General features: G+C 42.6%; 1 protein-coding gene across 2 annotated transcripts in view; it reads right to left on the bottom strand.

Moving 5' to 3' along the window:
• The window catches only part of LOC134338214 (synaptotagmin-like protein 1), a 226,772-nt gene that overhangs the window by 90,952 nt on the left and 109,561 nt on the right, over nucleotides 1-26,259 (bottom strand). For both annotated transcript variants that reach the window (XM_063033892.1, XM_063033901.1), the window contains exon 6: nucleotides 21,246-22,562. In XM_063033892.1, the coding sequence (XP_062889962.1) occupies nucleotides 21,246-22,562 (1,317 nt within the window). The remainder of the gene's footprint in view (nucleotides 1-21,245; nucleotides 22,563-26,259) is intronic.

The following is a 26,259-nucleotide window of genomic DNA, read 5'->3' as shown; positions in this document are numbered from 1 at the left end:
AACGGCTATGGTCATGGTCATTATACAACATGGCAAAAGATGATAATGATGATAAATATTTTGAAATGGATAACTCACTCAGCCTGGATTAAATGTATTCTGGGTTCTTAAGGAAAGGGGAGGTAACTGCAAAGGCTCTGACCATCATTTTCTAGTCCTCTCTAGATTCTGGCTCATTGTAGAAGATTACTCAATGAGCATGAAGAGCACACCTGGAATAATGTGTTCATTTCAGTTCACCTCATTATAGGAAGAATGTGGAAGCTTTAGAGAGGGTGCAGAGGGGATTTTCCAGGATGCTGCCTGGATTAGAGAGCCTGAGGATAGATTGGGTGAGCTGGGGCTTTTCCCTTTGGAGCAAAGGAGGATGAGAAGCAAGTTGCTAGAGGTGTCCAAAATAAGAAACATAAATCGTGGATAACCAGAGACTTTTTTTCCCCAAGGCTGAAGTGGCTAATACAAGGAGGCATAACTTTAAGGAGTAGGGAGCATGTCAGAGGTAAGACTTTTCTGCACAGAGTGGTGGGTGTATGGAACAGACTGCCCGGGGTGGTGGTAGAGGTACATCACAGACATTTAAGACTGCAATTGGTGAGGGGAAAATGATTGCAAAATTTCTGATGGACAGTGTAAGTCAGTATCCAAAAGTACCTCAGGGAAAAGGAGGAAGAACGAATGTTGCCTACTAGCTGGACAAAGGACTAAGAAGTGAGATGATCGCAACTGGATTCTTTCTTGAGCTGCTATAAGTCCTAAACACAAGTAAGTTCTCTACCTTGAATATTTGGAATGCACAGTAATACTGAAATACATATTTTTTTTACTTTAATCAGTACAAGAATATCTAGGCACCTGTTAGTCTCGTGAGACCATGGATTTGTGCCTTGGAAGGTTTCCAGGGCGCAGGCCTGGGCAAGGTTGTATGGAAGACCGGCAGCTGCCCATGCTGCAAGTCACCCCTCTCCATGACACCGATGTTGTCCAAGAGAAGGGCACTAGGGCCAATACAGCTTGGCACCGGTGTCGTCGCAGAACAATGTGTGGTTAAGTGCCTTGCTCACGGACACAACACACTGCCTCAGCTGAGGCTCGAACTAGCAACCTCCAGATCACTAGACCGACGCCTTAACTACTTGGCCACGCGCCAACAGGAATATCACGATGAACATATGAAGTTTTTTCAAACACGGTGCAGTAGTTAGCACAATGCTTTACAATGCCAGCTGTTAGACCAAAGTTCAATCCCTCTGCTATTTATAAGGAGCTTGTAAGTTCTCCCTGTGACTGAATCGGTTTCCTCTGGGCGCTCCAATTTTCTCCAATGTTCCAAGGACATAAGGGCTAGGGTTAGTTAGTTGTGAGCATGCAGTGATGGTGCCAGAAGATTGGCAACACCTGTGGGCTGCTCAGAATACTCCTTGCTGAATTGATTTGATGGATTTCACTGTAGATTTTGATGTACATGTGACAAGTAAAGCTAATCTTTTTCTCTATGTCTCTAAAATGTTCTGCTTCCTGTTCTAAGTCCTTCTCAATGAATATGTGCTGGTAAAATCATTTCAGCTGTAAGCAAATCCTTGTTCTTCTAGCAGATGTTGAAAAAGTCATTTTGATAAGGGAGAGGATGTTCGATTTACATTTCAGCTCGGAGCCGAACAGATGTCACGTTTTAAACCATCTTGTTCAACCAGAAGGACTGAACTGTGGATGAAGTGAATCAATGGCATGACAAGCAAGGATTATGGTTGATGCAAAATGATGGTTTCTGTCTTCGTAACATTAAATGGGAAGATGTTATTAGTCATCTGTCAGATGGATTGTCCAATAATTAAAAGTTGGTGGGTGATCTTGGCAGAATTTTCAAAATATTTCACTTGAAATAATGCTCAGTGCAAACTAAAAAAAATGAGAAGACAGTGAAGAACTGGTGTAAGGTGAAGGTACATCAGTAGGAGAATGATATAACATTTGGGAGATGTACTCAGTGCAGAGACCGTACTGTTTAATATCAGTGTTTCAGGTCACAGTCCGCCTCAGAAACAATGATATTGTTCAGAAACGGGATGAGATCTTGCAAGCAGATTTCAAAATTAGCAAAAAAAATTAAGAAGCAGAATTGCATAGTAACGTTCAGATTTACGTCAGCGAGTTTTTGAGTGGACCAACAGATGAGTGTGTGACTGAAGAGCTTCAGATTCTTGTGCACCGGGACCAGTTAGAGTTACAGAACAATACAGTGTAGACACAGGCCCAATGAGTCCGTGCTTACCACAGTGCCCACCCAGCTAAGCAGAATTCCCATATCGCTCTCAGCTGCATCACTCCAAGTGCTTCTTAAGTGCTACCATTGTGCCTGAGTAGCAGTTCTGTGGGTGAATGAGAGCGGTCAGTGGAGAATAGTCAGAGTGGTTCAAGCTGACAACAGTAATTCAAAAACCAGGCATCTTGACAATGATGTGCAGGGAATACCTCTGAATGCACAATACTTCGGACTACTGCAGCAGAAGACCACAAACATACACTTTATTAGGTACCTCCTGAGTTTATCTTATAATCTTAACTATTCCTATATGTTGTCCTTCATTCTCCTACATTCCAAGGCACAAATACCAAACCCTTCCAACCTCTCCCTATAATTCAGACCCTCTAGTCTTGGCAATATCCTCCTAAATCTGGGGAAGTTTTGGGGAGGATAGAACAGGAAGTTTGCTCTTTATGTATCTGGAGCAATATCCCGATGGTTGGGGTGCTGATGGTTAAAACTAGCTTGACCGGGGGAGTAGTGAAATGTTTTAGAAAGGAGGAGAACAGCATTGGATATGAAAGTCAGAAAATGGGGTGGCACTGTAGCGCAGCAGTTAATGTAATGCTGTTACATTGCCAATCACCCAAGTTGAATTCCTGCCACTGTCTGTAAGGAGTTTGTATGTTCTTCCTGTGACCACCTGGGTTTCCTCTGGGTGCTCTGGTTTCTTCAGCATACCAAAGATGTATTGCTTAGGAGGTTAACTAGTTACATGGGTATGATTGGGCAGCATGCACTCATTGGACCAGAGGGCCTGAACAGAATTAGATTCAGATTTAATAACACTGGCATATGTTGTGAAATTTGTTGCCCTACGGCAGCAGTATGGTGCAATACATAAGATGTAGGAGCAGAATTAGGCCATTCGGCCCACCGTGTCTGCTCCGAATCATAAAAAAACTACATTATAATAAAAAACTATAATTTACAATAAAAAAATAATTTTTTAATTAAGTAAGTAGTTCGAAAAAGTTCTACTTTCTGCTCTACTTATTAAAAGTAGCGTTACGGTATTGTATTTCTCAATAAGTAAAATAAAACAATTAATGAAAGGGCCTGAAGCTAGAGAAAAACAAGGTTAGAAAGTAAACAGAAAGGACTCTGGCTGTGCTAAATGATGCATATTTAAACATTAGGAAGGCCGTGAATACAGCAGATGAGTACACGTCTTGGAAATTTGATATTATTATTAGATTAAAGAACTGGATGGGTGGTTTTTCAGGAGGCAGGGACTGGCACCTTATTGTTCCTGCTGCAAAGTTTTATTCAAAGGGGAGGGAAGTGGCAATAATGATTTTAAAAACAGCAATCATTGCCTTGAGAAAGGATGATCTGTTAGAAAGCTCATCAAAGGAGGCTATGTGAGTTAAATTGCAGCTTCTTTTGTTTCTCATGCACATTGTTGGCAGTGTACTATCGACATCAAACACTGAGAGAGAAACAAGACAAACACAAAAGCATTAGGTTAGTAACAGTAAGGGACTTGATTCACTTTTACAATGACTGTATCTCAGTAAATGTTAATGGTAAAAGTACAGAAATTCTGAGTTATGTTGAGAAAAAAATTCAGCCTGTGCGCATTAAACACAGACATCCCCCCTCTCCCAGAAGTTCCAGGAGTTTCCCGCATATTAATGGTGCCTCCCTGATGCCCGCAAATTATATACAATATTCCAGAAATCTTTTTTGAGAGCAAGAGAGAGAGAGAGAGAGAGAGAGAGAGAGGGAGAGAGAGAGAGAGAGAGGGAGAGAGAGAGAGAGAGAGAGAGAGAGGGAGAGAGGGAGAGAGAGAGAGAGAGAGGGAGAGGGAGAGGGAGAGAGAGAGAGAGAGAGAGGGAGAGAGAGAGAGGGAGAGGGAGAGGGAGAGAGAGAGAGAGAGAGAGAGAGAGAGAGAGAGAGGGAGAGAGGGAGAGAGAGAGAGAAAGAGAGCGAGCACATGCGCCATGGCAGAGTGTTCCAAAAAATGAAAATATAAAATGTACGTCACCCCAGACTACACTAAAGTGTACCCCCGCCTAATAGGGGTCAAAAATAATGACAGTGTTTCTCGCTGCACTGTTTGCAACAGTGACTTTTCTATTGCCCATGGTGGGTTAAGACTGTAAAAGACATGTTGAGGTGAGTTTAACAGGTGTCATTCATTCATTAGTATAGCTAACGTTATTTAAACTAGCTGGCCGGCTGCTAAGGAGCTACTCTATTACAGACATCCCACCTCTCCCGGAAGTTCCGGGAGTCTCCTGCAAATTCCGGGAGTCTCCCGCAAATTGATGGTCCTACTCCCTGAAATGAGTTTTTGCAGGGTGGGATGTCTGTAAACACACTGTGAGATGAAGAGTGGTGATGGAAGTGTCATAATTCTGGATTTAGTAGTTTCAGGGAATAAAATGGGAGAAGTGAAAGAAAAATCAATGAGACAACATTTTAGAGAAGCCATCATAATTTGTTCAGGTTTAGCCAAGTAATGGCAAGTAACAAAGATAAAATGGGTAAAAGGTGCTAACTGCTAGGATGTATTCTGGAGTTAGAGGGATATATAGAAAAATAGAAACATAAAAACATAGAAAACCTACAGCACAATACAGGCCCTTCAGCCCACAAAGTTGTGGTGAACATGTCCCTACCTTAGAAATTACTAGGCTTACCCATAGTCCTCTATTTTTCTAAGCTCCATGTACCTATCTAAAAGTCTCTTAAAAGACCCTATCGTATCCGTCTCCACCACCGTTGCCGGCAGCCCATTCCACTCTCTGAGTGAAAAACCTACCCCTGACATCTCCTCTGTACCTACTCCCCAGCATCTTAAACCTGTGTCCTCTTGTGGCAACCATTTCAGTCCTGGGAAAAAGCCTCTGACTATCCACACGATCAATGCCTTTCATCATCTTATACACCTCTATCAGGTCACCTCTCATCCTCCGTCGCTCCAAGGAAAAAAGGCCGAGTCACTCAACCTATTCTCATAAGGCATGCTCCTCAATCCAAGCAACATCCCTGTAAATCTTCTCTGCACCCTTTCTATGGCTTCCACATCCTTCCTGTAGTGAGGCGAACAGAACTGATCTTGGCTTCTAAATTCAATTCCACGATTGATGAAGGCCAATACACATTACGCCTTCTTAACCACAGAGTCAACCTGCGTAGCTGCTTTGAGCGTCCTATGGACTCGGACCCCAAGATCCTTCTGATCCTCTACACTGCCAAGAGTCTTACCATTAATACTATATTCTGCCATCATATTTGACCTACCAAAATGAACCACCTCACACTTTTCTGGGTTGAACTCCACCTGCCACTTCTCAGCCCAGTTTTGCATCCTATCGATGTCCCGCTGTAACCTCTGGCAGCCCTCCACACTATCCACAACACCTCCAACCTTTGTGTCATCAGCAAACTTACTAACTCATCCCTCCACTTCCTCATCCAGGTCATTTATAAAAATCATGAAGAGTAAGGGTCCCAGAACAGATCCCTGAGGCACACCACTGGTCACTGGCCTCCGTGCAGAATATGACCTGTCTACAACCACTCTTTGCCTTCTGTGGGCAAGCCAGTTCTGGATCTACAAAGCAATGTTCCCTTGGATCCCATGCTTCCTTACTTTCTCAATATGCCTTGCATGGGCTACCTTTTCAAATGCCTTGCTGAAATCCATATACACTACACCTACTGCTCTTCCTTCATCAATGTGTTTAGTCACATCCTCAAAAAATTCAATCAGGCTCGTAAGGCACAACCTGCCCTTGACAAAGCCATGCTGACTATTCCTACTCATATTATACCTCTCTAAATTTTCATAAGTCCTGCCTCTCAGGATCTTCTCCATCAACTTACCAACCACTGAAGTAAGACTCACTGGTCTATAATTTCCTGGGCTATCTTTACTCCCTTTCTTGAAAAAAGGAACAACATCCGCAACCCTCCAATCCTCCAGAACCTCTCCCATCCCTATTGTTGATGGGAAGATCATTGCCAGAGGCTCAGCAATCTCCTCCCTCACCTCCTACAGTAGCCTGGGGTACATCTCATCCGGTCCCGGCAACTTATCCAACTAGATATTTTCCAAAAGCTCCAGCACATCCTCTTTCTTAATATCTACATGCTCAAGCTTTTCAGTCTGCTGCAAGTCATCACTACAATCACCAAAATCCTTTTCCATAGTGAGTACTGAAGTAAATTATTCATTAAGTACCTCTGCTATTTCTTCTGGTTCCATACATACTTTCCCACTGTCACACTTGATAGGTCCTATTCTTTCACTTCTTATCCTCTTGCTCTTCACATATTTGTAGAATGCCTTGGGGTTTTCCTTATTCCTGCCCGCCAAGGCCTTCTCCTGGCCCCTTCTGCCTCTCCTAATTTCCTTCTTAAGCTCCTTCCTATTAGCCTTATAATCTTCTTTTCTCTAACGTTACCTAGCTCTCTGAACCTTTTGTAAGCTTTTTTTGCTTCTTGAATAGATTTATTATAGCTTTGTACACCCTGGATCTTGTCAGTCAGTCAGTGGGTGCCGTTCCAAATCCGGGGTTGGCAGCTATGCACCTCCATCTTCTTCAATCTTGCGACAGCACCGAGTACAGCCTCTCCTCCAGTTTGTTCTCGCTGGCCATCTTGGCACCGCCCGCCGCAGCTCCCGCCGAACTCGAGCCCGAGGCTGTGACGGCCTCCAGCCGCGGCCGCTTCTTCGAGCTCGGCCCTTCCTTAGGCGGAGGCCTTGGGCAGGTCCAGGCACACGGTGCAGTGCCCAAGTTCATCATGTCTCTTCTAACTAAGTGCATAGCATATGATTCATAGATACGTGGTGAGGCAATCTCTTCCACAGAAGATGGCCGTTGGCTCACAAGGAGCTCATCCGCCCTTTGTCAGGTCTTGTTCTTTTTTAGTCCTGCTGGGTGTCCTCACACCCTCCTCACCGGACTAAGTCCGGTGAGGGAGCCGGCCCAAGTCACCAACCACTCGACCACAGCCCCCGGCCGAGCGCCGGGTGCCTGCCCCGCCGAATCGCTCCAAGCGCCCGGCACCTGACTGACGGTTCCTGTATCCTCCCATAACTTCCCTGTCTCATTGGAATGTACCTATGCAGAACTCCACACAAATATCCCCTGAACATTTGGCACATTTCTTCCGTACCTTTCCCTGAGAACATCTGTTCCCAATTTAAGCTTCCAATTTCCTGCCTGATAGCCTCATAATTCCTCTTACTCCAATTAGAAGCTTTTCTAACTTGTCTATTCCTATCTCTCTCCAATGCTATTGTAAAGGAGATAGAATTATGATCACTATCTCCAAGATGCTCTCCCAATGAGAGATCTGATACCTGACCAGGTTCATTTCCCAACACCAAATCAAGTACAGCCTCTCCTCTTGTAGGCTTATCTACATATTGTGTCAAAAAACCTTCCTGAACACACCTTACATGCACCACCCCATCTAAACCCCTTGCTCTACGGAGGTGCCAATCGATATTTGGGAAATTAAAATCTCCCATCACAACAACTCTGTTATTATTACACCTTTCTAGGATCTGTTTCCCTATCTTCTCCTCGATATCCCTGTTACTATTGGGCGGCCTATAAAAACACCCAGTAGAGTTATTGACCCCTTTCTGTTTCTAACCTCCACCCACAGAGACTCTGTAGACAATCCCTCCATGACGTCCACCTTTTCTGCAGCCGTGAAACTATCTCTGATCAACAGTGCCACGCCCTCACCTCTTTTGCCTCCCTCCTTGTCCTTTCTGAAACATCAAAAACTCGGCACTTGAAGTAACCATTGCTGTCCCTGAGCCACCCAAATCTCTGTAATGGCCACCACATCATCTCTCCAAGTACTGATCCACGCTCTAAGCTCATCTGCTTTGTTCACAATACTCCTTGTGTTAAAACAGACGCATCTCAAACCTTCGGTCTGAGCACGTCCCTTCTCTGTCAGCCGCCTATCCTCCTTCTTAGATTATTAGATTAGATTAGATTCAACTTTATTGTCATTGTGCCAAGTACAGATACAAAGCCAATAAAATGCAGTTAGCATCTGACCAGAAATGCAAAGAATAGTGTTATTTACAAAATAACTGCAAATAAAAAGTAAGTGCTACAGCACACAAATATAAAAGTACTGAGACAGTACAATATGGGTGCAATACTGCTTAGCACTGTGATGTGAGGTTCAGCAGGGTTACAGCCTCAGGGAAGAAGCTCTTCCTGTGCCTGCTGGTGCGGGAGCGGAGGCTCCTGTAGCGCCTACCGGATGGGAGGAGAGTAAAAAGTCCATGGTTAGGGTGAGATGCATCCTTGATAATGCTTTTCACCCTGCCCAGGCAGCGCTTATGGTAGATGTTCTCAATGGTGGGCAATTGGGTGCTGATAATCCGCTGGGCAGTTTTCACCACACGCTGGAGTGCTTTGCGGTACGATACAGGACAATTGCCATACCGCACTGAGATACAGTTGGAGAGTATGCTCTCAATGGTAGAGCGGTAAAAGTCCTGGGACAGAGGTGAGCTTTCTTGACGCTCTGCAGGAAATAAAGGTGCCCTCTTGCACTGTCTACAGGCTTTCTCTATTTGTGAGCCAACCTCCCCTTCTCCAGTCTCTTCAGTTCAGTTTCCACCCCACAACAATTCTAGTTTAAACTCTCCCCAGTAGCCTTAGCAAACATCCCCGCCAGGATATTGGTCCCCCTGGGATTCAAGTGCAACCCGTCCTTTTTGTACAGGTCACACCTGCCCCAAAAGAGGTCCCAATGATCCAGAAATCTGAATCCCTGCCCCCTGCTCCAATCCCTCAGCCACATATTTATCCTCCACCTCATTCTATTCCTATTCTCACTGTTGCATGGCACAGGCAGTAATCCTGAGATTACTACCTTTGCGGTCCTGCTTTTCAACTTCCTTCCTAACTCCCTGTAGGACCTCTTCCCTTTTCCTACCTATGTCATTGGTACCAATATGTACCACGACCTCTGGCTGTTCTCCCTCCCACTGCGGGATATCTTGGACGCGATCTGAAACATCCCTGACCCTGGCACCTGGGAGGCAAACTACCATCCGAGTTTCTTTCCTGAGTCTACAGAATCGCCTGTCTAATCCCCTAACTATAGAGTCCCCTATCACTACTGCATTCCTGTTCCTTTCCCTACCCTTCTGAGCCACAGGGCCAGACTCTGTGCCAAAGGCACAGCCGCTGTCGCTTCCCCCAGTTAGGCTGTCCCCCAACAGTACTCAAACAGGAGTATTTATTGTCAAGGGGTACAGCCACAGGGGTACTCTCTAGCATCTGACTCTTCCCCTTACCTCTCCTGACTGTGACTCACTTGTCTGTCTTCCGTGGCCCTGGTGTGACCACCAGCCTATAACACCTTTCTATCACCTCCTCGCTCTCCCTGACCAGGTGAAGGTCATCGAGCTGCATCTCCAGTTCCCTAACGCGGTCCCTTAGGAGTTGCAGTTCGACACAGCTGGTGCAGATAAGGCCGTCTGGGAGGGTGGGAGACTCCAGGACCTCCCACATCTGACACCGAGCACAGAAAACCGGCCTCACACACATACTTCCGCAAATAACACCGGTAAACCTACCTCGCCTCATCCTGTTACCGCCTAAGCTCATTGAGCCAAAGCCCTATCACTCTGCTGCCTCTCACTCCACTGCCTGCTCCGAACGCTGCCCGCTGGATATGGCGGTCTTCTTTTTAAACCTTTCGCGCACTACTGGCTGACATCATGCGCCTGCACAGTCTTGCCTCCCTTTTATCCCGAGTAGTAAAAACTGCCTTGGCTCTGAAAATCAGCTGTTCACTTGCAGCCTTCTTGCTCCGAATCAAAAAATATAACAAATATTAATAGCAGCCATTCCTCAGATATGAATGTGAATTGTAGATTAAATTTTAAATGGAGCCCTGAACAATAATTTTCCTAGACTTGTGAACACCAGTTAATTGAAAGCAGACAATTCTGACTAGCAGTTATTTTGAGTGCCTGGAGTGTGGGTGCGAAGAAAGAGGTGTGTGAATGCTACATGTAATTCAAAGGAAGCATTGTAGATACGTTATAACTATAGAATTGTCCTGCTGTTACCTTTGATATTTAGCATATAATGTGTAATGTATTACTGGGTCAAACAGACGTCTTTCTCTGACCATCCCATTTTGCTGAATAAAGCACATCTGTATCCAGTAGTTTCAGTGTCTTTCTGGTGACTTTATTCAAATTATACTAACTAGGTAAGGATAAGCCTCTTCTAGTCATAGAGAAGCATGCCATTTGGCCCAACCCATCAATGCTGACTACATCTATCCAAGTTAGTCCCATTTGACTGCATTTGGCCAATATTCCTCTAATCCTTTTCTATCCATGTACCTGTCTAAATATCTTTTAAATATTGTAATTGTACCTACTTCTGCAGCTCTTTCCATAGATCCACCACCATCTATGGGAAAATGTTTCTCTTTACCTTTTGCCTCTTCTCACCTGTCTATCACTCCCCTCTGGGTTCCCTCCTCATTTCCTTTCTCCTATGGTCCACTCTCCTCTCCTAAAAGATTCCTTCTTCTCCTGCCCTTGACCTTTGCCTAATATTAATATTACCGTGCACAATTCTGATTTGATGGAGACAGCCGTGAGAAGCACAAAGGAACATCTGGAGAAACTTCTGAAATGCCCGGTTCGCTGCCGCTGCTACTGTGTGATCGAGAATCTCCGGAAGGAAGGCTCCAAATCCTCGGCTTTGCCTGCTGCTGGCGGCCGGGGCTGGGGTTGAAGCGCTCGGCAGAGATGTTGCTCGATGCTTGGTGTCGGAGGCTCGAAGTTTTTGGAGACTGTGGTCGGACATGGCAGGGAGAGTTTTCTTCCCTCTCCTGTCTCCGTGAGATGTGGGACTTACAAGAGACTTTGAACTTTTTTTTACTGTGCTCATGGCCTGTTCTTCATCAAGTTACGGTATTGCTTGCACTGTTGTAACTATATGTTATAATTATGTGGTTTTTGTCAGTTTTTCAGTCTTGGTCTGTCCTGTGTTTCTGTGATATCACCCCGGAGGAATATTGTATCATTTCTTAATGCATGCAATACTAAATGACAATAAAAGAGGACGGCGTGTCCTCATAATCTAATCTAATGTATCCTTCCTATTGCTGGACAACCACAAGTGAGCACAATGCACAGTGTAGTCTCACCAGTGACTTGTGCAGGAACTAATGAATGCCAAATGCCTTCTTCGCCACCCATACACTATGCCACAACTTTTAGGAAACAATGTACCTGTAGCCCTGTTCTGTACTACTCTAAAAGGCTATGCAAGTCCTGCTATGGCTCAATTGACCAAAATGCAACACCTTGCACTTTTCAGAGTTAAATTTATCTCCCATTTGTGGTCCACTTCCTTGATTCATCTAGATCCTGTAGTAATCTTAGATAACCCTCTTCTCACTCTATTACACCACCAGCTTTGGTGTCTTCCACAAATTTTCTAACTATGTTAATGACATTCTCATCCTTATTGTTAATATTGATGACAAACAGTGGAGCCAACGTTGATGCCTCTGATCATAGGCTTCCAATTTGAATAACAAATCACAACTAGCACCCTGCTGCTCCCAGAGGAAGGTGCCTGCCTTTGACTGGCCTCTCTCACTCATTGCACCTGGAGGGTGGTGCTGGAGCCTTGGATCTTGGACAAGGTTTAATCGACATGGTTTGTGGATTTGGACTCTACAGTTCATGTTATAACGTGTTTCTTGTTACTCCTTTTTTTATTGCTATTTCGTGCAGTTTTGATCAGAGTGAATGGGTACTTTGGCCTGCAGTCAATGAACGACACAGCACTAAATTGAACAGATCTGAACTGAGCATTCCCAAACTGTTTCAATGACTCTGTGTTTTTCACTCAGTAATGAATCTTTGAGTCTTTGAATCTGTTTCCTTCCTCTAAGGCAATTTTATATCCATTTGATAAAACAGTCTAAAATGGACTGAAAGACTGGAGTATATCACTGGAATCAATGATAGAGAGCTGGAAGGATTCAAGGAGTGCAGATTTTCCTACAAAGTAGGAAATGTTGTACCTTTTGGATAACCACAGAGTGTAGGATGAAGGTAAAAGACCATACAGAGCAGGCACAAGTAAGACCAGAAGAGTATAGAAAGTGTAAGAATGAAATTAAAAGGAAAATTAAGAAAGAAAAGACAAGACAAAAAGTAAAATTGGCAAGTGAAATTAAAGGAAAATTAAAGATGATTTAAATTGCTCGACACATACAGATGGGGATATGATTTAAGGGGCTCTTGAACAAAAGGGGATAACTACACTCACTTCCCATCAATTAAGATGTTCCCAAAGCCCACGATCTCACTTTAAGGACTCTTTATTTTGATACCTCATGTTCTTGTTATTTATTGCTATTTATGTACAGTTACATTTGCACCGTTTGTTGTCTTCTGCACTCTGATTGATCTTTCATTGATCCTGTTATAGTTACTATTCTATAAACCTGCTGAGTTTGCCCACAGGAAAATGAATTTCGGTGCTGTATATGGTGACATATATGCACTTTGATAATGAAATTTACTTTGAATTTTAAAGCCAAAAGAATAACTCAGGAGATAAGAACTACTAGCGTCCAAGAAAATATAACCCATACAGTGAGAAAAGAGTTAAGATTGTCCATGAATCATATATGGAGTGTTTTTTTTTTGTATTTAAGGCAAATCAGTGTGAATGTTGAACGGATAAGCAAACAAAAAGAGGAAATAGTAAAGATTCATCTTAAAAAAAAAATGGACAAGTCACCAGGTTCAGTTGAGATATATGCCAGGTTGTTAGAAGAAACAAAGGAGTGAATTGTGGAGGCAATTTCTTTTTCAATCTTCTCAGTCTGCAAAAATTGTGCCAGAGGATTGGTGAACTGTTAATGTATATTTAAAAAAAAGAGAAGAGTTAAATCAAGTAACTATAGGCTGGTTAATAGAACTTCAGTGAAGGCAATATTACTGGAATCTATAACTAAGGGAAAATGTGGATTTTCATTTAGAAAGGCACAAATTGAACAGAGACCATAAGACCTTAAGACATTAGAGAAGAATTAGGCCTTTCAGCCCATTGAATCTGCTCTGCCACTCCATCATGGCTGATTTATCATCCCTCGCATTCTCCTGCCTTCTTCCCATAACCTTTGATGACTCTTACTAATCAAGAACCCATCAATCTCCGCTTTAAGTATACCCAATGACTCAGCCTCCACAGCCTGGATTTCTAAATGAATAGTCGGTGAAATTCTTTGAGGAGGATTGAAGGGTGCAGTATATTTCACTTGCTAGAGACACAAAGATGGGGAAATGGAGAACAACAAAACATCTATAACTGAATTATAACCTTAGAAAACATGGCTGCATGAGAGGTAGAAGTATTCAACTGCTCACAGCAAACAAGGGTCTTCTTTTAATTCCTGTGCCTCACAATACTTGAACGGGGTTATTTGCTGGACATGAACAATTGCTCTGGCATCAATTTAATGTGCCTTGTGCCTTCTGTTTGTGAGGTTTGATACTGCATGTAAAGACCTAAGGTTTAGTTAACCTCTGGGTAGCAGCAGCTGTTCAAATGACTGAGTAACTCAACTCATTGCCGTGAATTGCTGGATGAATACTGTTCCTCTTTTGGCAGTATCCAGGACTGCATGTTAATCTGCTGATAGCAATTCAGTGGACAATATGGCTTACAAAAATAAAACTCATCTACATGGCAGCATTTCAGAAATTATCCAGCTCTGTTAATAAAATGCATCAGCAACTAATCGGAACAGAAAAACACTGAGATCTTCTGGTTTATTTTCTTGACACCAAAAATTTCCTGGCAATATCCAAAATGAGGAGTCTCAAGTTATCCTATGAATCAGATCCGCTGGAGCTGAATTCCATACCACATTATAGTTCATTATAATGTGAACCATTTGGAAGAGCAAACAAAAATCATGCTACTTGCAAAAGTAGCATGACTTTGAGTACAGAGAGGAAATTAAGAACCAGGTGGCATGGTGCGAAGACAATAACCTATCCCTCAATGTCAGCAAGATGAAGGAATTGGTTGTTGACTTCAGAAGGAGTAGCTGACTGCATGACCCCATTTACATCGGTGGTGCACAAGTGGAACAGGTCAAAAGCTTTAAGATCCTCAGGGTCAATTTCACAAATGACCTGACTTGGTCCAACCAAGCAGAGTCCACTGCCAAGAAGGCCCACCAGCGCCTTTACTTCCTGAGAAAGCTAAAGAAATTTAGCCTGCCCCCTAAAACCCTCACTAATTTTTATAGATGCACCGTAGAAAGCATTCTTCTAGGGTGCATCACAACCTGGTATGGAAGTTGTCCTGTCCAAGACTGGAAGAAGGTGCAGAAGATCGTGAACACAGCCCAGCACATAGCACAAACCACAAACCAATCTTCCGTCCTTGGACTCACTTTACACCGCACGCTGTCGGAGCAGTGCTGCCAGGAAAATGCTGACACGACCCACCCAGCCAACACACTTTTCGTCCCTCTTCCCTCCGGGAGAAGGCTCAGGAGCTTGAAGACTCATACGGCCAGATTTGGAAACAGCTTCTTTCCAAATGTGATAAGACTGCTGAACGGATCCTGACCCAGATCTGGGCCGTACCCTCCAAATATCCGGACCTGCCTCTCGGTTTTTTTGCACTACCTTACTTTCCCTTTTCTATTTTCTATTTATGATTTATAATTTAAATTTTTAATATTTACTATCAATTTTTGTACTCCAGGGAGCGCGAAGCACGGAATCAAATATCGCTGTGATGATTGTACGTTCTAGTATCAATTGTTTGGTGACAATAAAGTATAAAGTATGAAGTAAGTTGCCCTAACAGGTTTTAGCAACTGGGCCAGTAAAAGTACTGCTAGTCTCCTAGTCCTATCTAAGATTTTCTTCCGAAATTGTTAAGATTCAAAGATAGGCAGGGCAGAAATGAGACATACAACTTGCTGAGTCTGTGTTGAAAACAAGTATCCACTTTTACACTAATCCTACACTTATAGTCAGAGAGACATGGTCATAGAGTGATAGAACACTACCACACAGAGGCAGTGTTCATGTCAAAATATTATTCTGCCGTGTCCCATTAACTTGCACCTAGACTGTCGTCCTCCATACCTCTCCCATCCATGTAGCTATCCAAGTTTCTCTTAAAAATTGAAATCTAACCCACATCCTCCACTTGCACTAGCAGCTCGTACCACACTCTCACCACCCTCAGGGCGGAGAGTTTCCCCTCATGCTCCAGTTAAAACATTTCACCTTTCACCCTTGGCCCATGACCTCTCATTGTAGTTCCACCCAACCTCAGAGGAAAAAAACCTGCTTGCATTTACCTCAACTATTCCCCTCATAATTTTTTATACCTCTGTCAAATCTCTCTTTATTCTCCTATGCGCTAGAGAACCTTTTCAACCTTTCTCTATAACTTAGATCCTTACCAATTTATTCTCAAGGATCAAATTTATCTTCCATATGCATTGACATGAATTAGGAATTTGCTGTGGTGCGTTGGTGCTCAACAACAAACAATAATATTCATGAATTATAAGGAATGAAGCATTATATGAAAATAAAGTTAGAAGTAAGTATATGGAACAAAACATGCATAAATACATAAACAACCAGTCTTCTTTTAAAATGTAAACTACATGATAAAAAGTGGTTTAAAGGACAGTAACTAAAGTAATGGATAGAGGGGGGCAAGGAGGTCTAACTTGATTGGTTGATCAGATTAACTACCTGGGGGAAGAAACTTTGAAGATTGCATTAAGTTTTTCATTTAATAACCCTGTAGTGCTTTCCAGAAGGGAGCTTTTGAAAAAGGTAGCTTTTCTGTGTGAGCACTGTCTCCACATTCACATAAACCACTCCCTGATTCTACCGCTGATCTACACACCCGAGCTATTTAATGTGGCCAGTTCACCCACCAGCCTGCATATATTTGGAATGTAGGAGGAAACCAGACACTCCAGGTGAAACCCAGACAGTTACAGGGAGAACATGTAAACTTTATACAGACATAGAACATAGAACATAGAATAGTACAGCACAGTACAGGCCCTTCGGCCCACAATGTTGTGCCGACCCTCAAACCCTGCCTCCCATATAAGCCCCCAACTTTAATTCCTCCATATACCTGTCTAGTAGTCTATTAAACTTCACTAGTGTATCTGCCTCCACCACTGACTCAGGCAGTGCATTCCACGCACCAACCACTCTCTGAGTGAAAAACCTTTCTCTAATATCCCATTTGAACTTCCCACCCCTTACCTTAAAGCCATGTCCTCTTGTATTGAGCAGTGGTGCCCTGGGGAAAAGGCGCTGGCTATCCACTCTATCTATTCCTCTTATTATCTTGTACACCTCTATCATGTCTCCTCTCATCCTCCTTCTCTCCAAAGAGTAAAGCCCTAGCTCCCTTAATCTCTAGACAACACTGGAAGTCAGGATTGAACCCAAATTCCTGGAGTAGTGAGGCAGCATCTGTACCAGCTGCACTCTGTGCCATCTCAGAAGGAAAGAAACAATCACCTGTACAAAATTTTATTCTCAAATTCATTTTGGAGATTTGGATAATTGCTGCAATACAAAACTATTCTAAGAGGAAGCAACTGATTATTCCTGCTTTTCGTCTTCATACTCCAAAATGAATTGGAAGCAGCTTAGATCAAGTAAATTCGATTGAACTCTATTAAAAATAAGGAGAATATGACACCAGCTGCCCAATGGCAATGGAAATTGTAAGATATAACGCTCCACCCCATCCCCATTGTCCTCATGACCGGTAACTTTGGCTGGATCCTCGGAATATGTGGCCGCACAATCCAGCATGCATCCAGTATAGGTATTCCGATCAGCAATGACCTCCCAGCCTCCCATTGCAACCTCAGGACACATCTAGATGAAGTGTAGATGGTGCAGGCTTCACCCATTTTTCAGCTGGTAGTCTTGCCAAAGAATAGCACAAGGGCAAGTACATTGCAGGGCCAGGAGATGCAGGATCTCCCCTCCATGCTTCAACCAAATAAATTTGCTCCCTCATGCATTTGCTCAAATGTGCCACCCTGACTAATAGATCTTAGGATTTCCGATCCTAAATCTAGCTCAGTCCCTAGTGCTGGGTTAATGAGATCTCTAGTATAATACTTATTGCATTGCCTTGTTAAATATGATCCTCAGTTTCAATTTGTGGCTCTTAGTCACCTTTTCTGTTCTGTTTCTCTACCCCTGGATTTCTGAACAACTCACCCTGCCCAACAGTAGATGAATCTTAAGTGGAATTTAGGAATATAAGCTTAGATGAAACTGTTTGACAAACCATATATTTTTAATGACCCAGAGGATGCATGCAGGTATTTATCATGAACAATTGCATCAGATGAGGCAGAGTCAAAGATGCTCCTCAGATAAGCAAGCACAGATAGACTCCTGCACAGTACATGACTCTCTGCTCTGTTTTCATTTTATTCCTTGGCTTGAGGGAAATGTAGTTCAGCACCAACCTGTCACTTAAATTAAATTACTTTTATTCAGAGATTTGAAGGAGAAGGTTAGCTTTATTTGTCACATGGGGATGGGGTGGGCCATTATACCTTACTGTGTCATGTGAATTGATTATGGGGAGCAAGGACATGGCAGACCAATTGAATAATTACTTTGGTTCTGTCTTCACTAAGGAGGACATAAATAATCTTCCAGTAATAGTAAGGGACAGAGGGTCCAGTGAGATGGAGGAACTGAGCGAAATACATGTTAGTAGGGAAGTGGTGTTAGGTAAATTGAAGGGATTGAAGGCAGATAAATCCCCAGGGCCAGATGGTCTGCATCCTAGAGTGCTTAAGGAAGTAGCCCAAGAAATAGTGGATGCATTAGTGATAATTTTTCAAAACTCGTTAGATTCTGGACTAGTTCCTGAGGATTGGAGGGTGGCTAATGTAACCCCACTTTTTAAAAAAGGAGGGAGAGAGAAACCAGGGAATTATAGACCGGTTAGCCTAACGTCGGTGGTGGGGAAACTGCTGGAGTCGGTTATCAAGGATGTGATAACAGCACATTTGGAAAGCGGTGAAATGATCGGACAAAGTCAGCATGGATTTGTGAAAGGAAAATCATGTCTGACGAATCTCATAGAATTTTTTGAGGATGTAACTAGTAGAGTGGATAGGGGAGAACCAGTGGATGTGGTATATTTGGATTTTCAAAAGGCTTTTGACAAGGTTCCACACAGGAGATTAGTGTGCAAACTTAAAGCACACGGTATTGGGGGTAAGGTATTGACATGGGTGGAGAATTGGTTAGCAGACAGGAAGCAAAGAGTGGGAATAAACGGGACCTTTTCAGAATGGCAGGCGGTGACTAGTGGGGTACCGCAAGGCTCAGTGCTGGGACCCCAGTTGTTTACAATATATATTAATGACTTGGATGAGGGAATTAAATGCAGCATCTCCAAGTTTGCGGATGACATGAAGCTGGGTGGCAGTGTTAGCTACGAGGAGGATGCTAAGAGGATGCAGGGTGACTTGGATAGGTTGGGTGAGTGGGCAAATTCATGGCAGATGCAATTTAATGTGGATAAATGTGAAGTTATCCACTTTGGTGGCAAAAATAAGAAAACAGATTATTATCTGAATGGTGGCCGATTAGGAAAAGGGGAGGTGCAACGAGACCTGGGTGTCATTATACACCAGTCATTGAAAGTGGGCATGCAGGTACAGCAGGCGGTGAAAAAGGCGAATGGTATGCTGGCATTTATAGCGAGAGGATTCGAGTACAGGAGCAGGGAGGTACTACTGCAGTTGCACAAGGCCTTGGTGAGACCACACCTGGAGTATTGTGTGCAGTTTTGGTCCCCTAATCTGAGGAAAGACATCCTTGCCATAGAGGGAGTACAAAGAAGGTTCACCAGATTGATTCCTGGGATGGCAGGACTTTCATATGAAGAAAGACTGGATGAACTGGGCTTGTACTCGTTGGAATTTAGAAGATTGAGGGGAGATCTGATTGAAACATATAAAATCCTAAAGGGATTGGACAGGCTAGATGCAGGAAGATTGTTCCCGATGTTGAGGAAGTCCAGAACGAGGGGCCACAGTTTGAGGATAGAAGGGAAGCCTTTTAGGACCGAGATTAGGAAAAACTTCTTCACACAGAGAGTGGTGAATCTGTGGAATTCTCTGCCACAGGAAACAGTTGAGGCGAGTTCATTGGCTATATTTAAGAGGGAGTTAGATATGGCCCTTGTGGCTATGGGGGTCAGGGAGTATGGAGGGAAGGCTGGGGTGGGGTTCTGAGTTGGATGATCAGCCATGATCATAATAAATGGCGGGCAGGCTCGAAGGGCCGAATGGCCTACTCCTGCACCTATTTTCTATGTTTCTATGTTTCTATGTGCATCGAATCAAATCAGCAGGGAATGTGCTGGGCAGTCTACAAGTGTCGCCAACACTGCGCACCCACAACTGTCCAATCCTAACTGTACATCTTTGGAATGTAGGAGAAAACCAGAGCAACCAGAAGGAACCCATACATTCATGGGGAGAATGTACAAACTCCTTACAGATATCGTCACAAATTGAGCCCCAATTGGTGATCACTGTTGAGGAAAAAATGTTGTGCTAACCGTTATGCTATCACGCTGGAAAAACAGAGCTTTCTGGATGTGGTTTAGCCATTCATGGAATATGGGTTGTGGTCTATAAAAAGTGATAGTCCTACACATCAAAATCTGGAATGACTGTCAGGGTATACAGATAATGCTATGAGGACATATGACATTGGAGTGTGGATTCAAATGATTTTCAATTTGTTTGACTAAATCTATACATAACTTAACATTGCTCTATTGATTATTAAAAGGCAGCAGAATTCTCAAATTAAGAAAGTAAATGTTGATCAAACTAAAATACAATAGAAAGAGGCAATTTACCTAATTAAGGTTGATCTTTAAGATTAAGGGTTAAACCCTGTTCTGAGCCAACTCATCATGTTATTGCAGTTTGGGAAAGAGCTTGAAAGATTGGAGTAATGCAAAGTTAACAACTGCCTTCTTTCCAGCCCGTGACATGGTACTATCTTCATTCATTGCTTTTAAAGAGATAGTTGCTTCATCTGTTTTCTATCCTTCAACAATATTTGACAGCGACTTCTTTTTCATTTTGGTTGAGAATCTCCCTTGCTTGCTATCTGCCTCCATCCTTGTGTTGCCTCTATACTGCTGCGACTTTTCGTACTTTGATACAAGACTGTGCAACTCTGCCATGGATGATCCCAAGCCCAGCTGTAAAAAGAGGAGGGCTGGGCAGAGGACAAGCAAACCCATCCCGTAAAGCAAAAATCCAAAGCTACAGAAATGTCAACTGAAAATCCAAAGACCTCATCCCTTGGAGTGGAAGGACCTTCAGCTGAAAGACGTATGAAGTCATGTGTTGAAAATGGAAGCCACAGGTCTGATGTATTTTCAGCCCAGGACAGAGGATTCAGGTGAACTGCTATTGGTGGTCAATGCCCCAGTATTGGATTGATAGGTTAAGAAGAAGAAGAAGATAAGACTGTGTGAAACCAGAGAACCCATATTGTCAAGGAAGGCAAGATTGTGATCATCAGGTTTTTAAAGTTTACTTTATGATTTATTTCTATTCACATAAAAGGACATAGGATCAACAGCACAGGAAATAAATGGGTCCCCTTCTTAAATATAAGGTTCTGTATACCAAAACACTTCTGGTTTGTATTTTTTGGATAATTTGACCTATTCCTATAAACCAACCCTAAGTGTGCTGAGATGTGCAGAACTGACAGTTAGTTTTCATAAAGTACACTAAAACTCTCAAAGTGAATGCAAAAAAGTATATCTAATTTGTCAGCAGTAATCATTGTTACTAGACAGACAAATCATGAGCATACCTTGTTCAGTCTTCGGCAGTGTCTCTGAAGTCTCTCTCCAGGATGGAGATGGGAAATGTTCAGTTGTTCCCTTGTTGCTCAAATACGGATTTTCGTATGGTTTGGTTTCAAATCTTTCAGCTGGAGACAATGGGGAGAAGCCATCGTCATTTTTTCCTTCTTGCTGTGATGTGGCATCATCTTCATTCATTGTTATTGAAGAGTTAGGAGCATTGTCAGTTTCCCACTCTTCAACATTTAACAATGGCTTGTTTTTCATTTTGGCTGAGAACCTTACTTGTCTGTTACCTGGCTCTGTCTTTGCGTTGCTACTGTAATCATCTGTTTGTTGTGGTATGTCTCCTATGTCTTCAGTAGGTCGGAGTAAACTCAATTTGGGGAAATTTTCTGACTCATTGGAGCTGGTGCTGAACCTATGCTTTAAAATCCCTTTCCTTTTTGAGCTCTCAGACTCTCCTTTTCCTAAAGTTGTATTTGATACATCATTGTGATGTTCTCCAGGTTTCTGAACTTGGCTTGATGTGTTGCTTATTAGACCTGTAGAGCTCTCTGGTTCATAATCTTGGTCCACATTGACAATAGATTGATCTTGCCATGTTGATGCATTGGACTTTGTATTGTCTTCAACAGATGAAGGTCTTGAAGAAAATAGACTATTTACATCTGGAGACTTGTTCACTACACCAGCTTCTACTGCATTGTCCAAAGACCCTGTCTTTGATTTGATAGCATAGTCAGTGTTTTCTTTCTGGGGCTTGCTCGCATTTTTCAGAATTTCTGACAGTAGTGTTGATGTTTTTCTTGAAGTTACATTCTTTTCCTTAGGGTCTTTCTTTGAATTGGACAAAGGTTCATCTGTCACTGAGAAATCTCTCGTTGGGCCATTGGTCTCTTCTGGATCTTGTACAAATTCTGCATCACTGTCATTTTTTCTGCTCTCATCCATAGTTGCAGAACTATGCTTAAAGTATTCCATTTGTTTAGGAAGTCCTAGACTTCCGGGTGCATCAAGGTCATCTGGAGAATATCCTGGTTGGGCACTTTTGGTCAAAGAGCTGTCTGCCTGTACATTCAGATCACCAGATCCTTTTTGAGGAATTTCTTGAGCCTCTTCAGAGGTCCGGAACTGTGGTTCTTTGGCTGAGTGCAATAGTTGATTGATTCTAAAGTCAGAATAGGGATTTGTTTCTGACATAGGTTCATTTTTTGCTGTAACAAATGAGTCATTGTTGGAAGGAAGTTCCTCACTGCCTGGGGACGTAGACTTGTCTTCATAATCTTGATGACTTCTTTTACTGTCTGCTTCTCTGATGTCTCCTTTAAAAAATTTAATTATGATTGTATGAGAAAAGGTCTGGTTCATTGTTTTCCATCAGTAACATACATTGGTTAGAAATTATAATATGACTTCTGAATACACTTCAAGTGACAAGTGAAAGAATCACTGATTCAAAATCTGAAACTGCTTAAATAGGAATGTCAATCCAACCCATCATATTAATCTTACAAATCAGATGAGACAAAGTCAGCAATAAATTTGAATTTCAAGACACATGTTAGAAAATAGCTCAAGGATCACATAACGAAGAGAGCTGCATCCTGATGCAAGTCATTAACTTTCCGTTTCCTTTTGATGTGAATTGAATTTGGTATATCTGAAAGATTTTAAATAAACTGTCACACTTAACTCAGTGCTAATTCTCCTGTCTCTGGATTGAAGCTCCCTCAGAAGAAGAGCTCAAGTGCTCTGGCTAAGACATCATCCGGCTACTTACTGCATTGCTGCTTGAGGTAGGTAATTGTGCCAAGATTAGTTAGTGTTTTCTATATTAATAAAGACTCTCTGGGGCACCACAGCCATGTAGTGGTTAGTGTGACACTATTAAAGCTCAGGGCGTTCCAGAGTTTGGAGTTCAATTCAGCACCATCTGTAAGGAGTTTGTATGTTCCTCCCACGTGCTCCGGTTTACTAAGACAACTGGTCATTGTAAATTGTCCTGTGGTTGAGATAGTATTAAATAGGTGGGTTGCTGAGTGGTGCTGCTCATTAGGCTGGGAAGAACTGTTCCATGCTGTATCGCTGAATAAAAAGAATATACATTTTAAAGCTGTTCATTGATATTCAAGTCAAGTCAAGTCAAATTTATTTATAAAGCACATTTAAAAACAACCCATATTGACCAAAGTGCTGTACAAACCATAACAGGTAGCTAAAATCACAAATACAAGAAACACAGATGTAGCCAACAAGGCACACAGTTTATAGGCACAAAATAAACAACACATGAGCTTAGCGCACAAGCCAAAAAATCAGCCACATCAGGAAGATTCAAAACGCTAGTGAATAAAGGTAAGTTTTGAGCCTGGACTTAAAAGAGTCAATGGAGGGGGCAGATCTGATAGGGAGGGGGATGCTGTTCCACAGTCTAGGGGCTACAACAGCAAAGGCGCGGTCACCCCTGAACCTAAATTTAGATTGCGGGACAGCCAGGAGCCCCAAATCAGCCGACCTGAAGGACCTGGAAGTAGAATAAAGGGTCAGAAGGTCTGCGAATAGGAGGGGGCCAGCCCATTTAGAGCTTTAAAAACAAACAGGAGAACCTTAAAATCAATTCTAAACCATACTGGTAAACAGTGGAGAGAGGCCAGGATAGGAGTAATATGGTCCCTATCCTGGTATTGTGAAAAATACTATCTGCCCATAATCTTACTTGGTTCTGTCAATCAGCTATGATTCAGGGTGTTCCTTGCTTTTTTTAAATCAACAGGAACAACTTCACAAAAAGTAATTTTAAGGGTCACCGCAAAGTCTTGCAAGTAGGAGTAATTAGCCGTTCTCATCACGGTGATTGATTCAATCTGGGGCCGTGCCTGGATTTGTGGGTGGAAGCATCAGGCAGCAAAATTATTTTTAGAAATTATCACTAAAGATCTTGGCCACCTAATTTGCTCTAGATGTAATTCACTTTTAAAGCTCAATTATCTTTTTTTTTCACTTTCATAATGATGTGAAATTGCCAGCACAGAAACAGACAATTCAGCCCATCATTTTCCTTACTCTTTTCACTTGGTCCATAACCAGATAGGCCTTGGTAGTTCAAGTGCAAGACAAAATGTTTCTAAAATTTTGTGATGTCCTACCACCACCAGTCTCTGTCTCTTATTAGTCTTATTATCAATTTCGGACCAATTTTCTAACTTTCTTTGGATCTCGTGTGCCATTAGTTTACAGCTTACCATGTGGAACCTTCTCAGACACTTTAGTAAAGGCAACATCTACTAAACTCATCAATAATCTTGGTTAAAAAATCAGGTCAAACTCGTGAATTTCCATTAACTTACTTATAAGTGATTCCCACTTGTTGAAAGTTATTCTGCTCCAAAGCAACTGCTCACAACCCTAAGTCCTGGTGAAGGGTCTCAGCTCAAAACATTGACTGTTTACTCTTTTCCATAGATGCTGCCTGACCTGCTGAGTTCCTCAGGCATTTTGTGTGTGTGTTGCTTGGATTTCCAGCATCTGCAGATTTTCTCATGTTTGCTCACAATCTATTTTCATCAAACCCTGCCTGATGTTATTGAAATCAGCCTTTCCCCAGTTTAGGACCTTAACTTCCAAACTGCTCTTTGCCCCTTCCAAAATAACCCTGTAACTCTCAGGAATTATGGACTACTAACCCCAAAGTGCTCCCACACTAACACTTCCAAAATTTAACCAGCATCATTTTCCAAGGTTCGGCTGAGTACAGCCCCATTTCTAATGGTTTTCTCACTATTTCTCATTGGTTTGGACAATGTTAAGAAATCGTGCCCCAGCATCCTGATAATTTAAAGATACCTCTTACTGATGTTCTGTGTATGTATACATCCTACAACCATAAAATATCATTTACACATGTGGCTCATGATACTTGGCATTCATGCCTGATAAGTCTTCAGATGTTATGTTCATTATTGTTCTGTTTATTGACCAAGACCTTGGTCTTTACTTTCAAGGGCAGTTAAACAATTATGGAGCAATGGACAGTTAATATGGTAAGGCTTTTCTTTATGTGTTTCCACAAGTCAATGTAGAAAATCAGGTATATTCAAGAATACCTCTGGAGTATACGGGGGAGAGAAGCTATGGTGGGTCTAGGATTAGGTCAGATCATTGAGAAATTGAGAGAAAGGTGTGTTCTTGGGATTGGTTTGAGATTGGTAAATGGCAATCAGTTTGCTTAAAGAGGTGGGGAGGATGTGATTGAATCCTGAGTACAGGCAGGTTTTATTGGAATTTCAGAGATTCAATGTGTAGGTTCAACTACAACTCCCATATTTTCCAGAGGCTTCCTCAAGATGGTGCCAGCAAACAATGCAACCAAGGATGACGTCCTGCAGGCAGTTCACGCAACTACTTCTTTTACTTCTTCTTTTAAGTACAATACTACATCTGTGCTGAGTGCGATTGGAATCTATAATTTACATTTTGATGGTGTGGTTTTGGACTGATTGATCGATATGGCGCTTTGCTGTTTCCTAGGGAGTTCAGTGAGGACTGGAGCAGAGTGTGTGGCCTGGATGCCTGGAGGCCTGGAGACAGGGCACGAACCCAGGGTCGACTCCATTGCTTTTCTCTGATTGAGGCCTCTAATAAAGTTGAAGTTGACAAGAACGAGAGCAGAGGACAGGTGGGTGTTTGACACTGTCTGCCTGCGGGTGGCTGAGTTTCCTCTCCCTCTAGCTCGCTGCTGTTGGAGGATAGTGCAGTAGTCTTGGGATCCATGTTGCAAGGATTGTTCAGGGAGCCTGTGGAATTGTTTTGGGGGATTTTGGGGGTTCATCATGCATGTGTTCCTGGATTCCGGGGTTACTCTTTTTTTTACTGCTGTTTTTGAGCAGTTGGATCAAAGCAAACAGTATGGTCTGAGGTGCTTCAGCAAGGAGTGCTTTGCCCTGTGGCCTGCAGTGGGCTAGCTGAATGGCACTGACCTGAACTCAACTGAAGTCCCGGTTTAACACTGATATTTTATGT

This window comes from Mobula hypostoma, chromosome 2, assembly GCF_963921235.1.
Source record: "Mobula hypostoma chromosome 2, sMobHyp1.1, whole genome shotgun sequence".
NCBI lineage: Eukaryota > Metazoa > Chordata > Chondrichthyes > Myliobatiformes > Myliobatidae > Mobula > Mobula hypostoma.
Note: the sequence above shows the minus strand (reverse complement) of the source record. Positions and strands in the feature narration are given on the sequence as shown.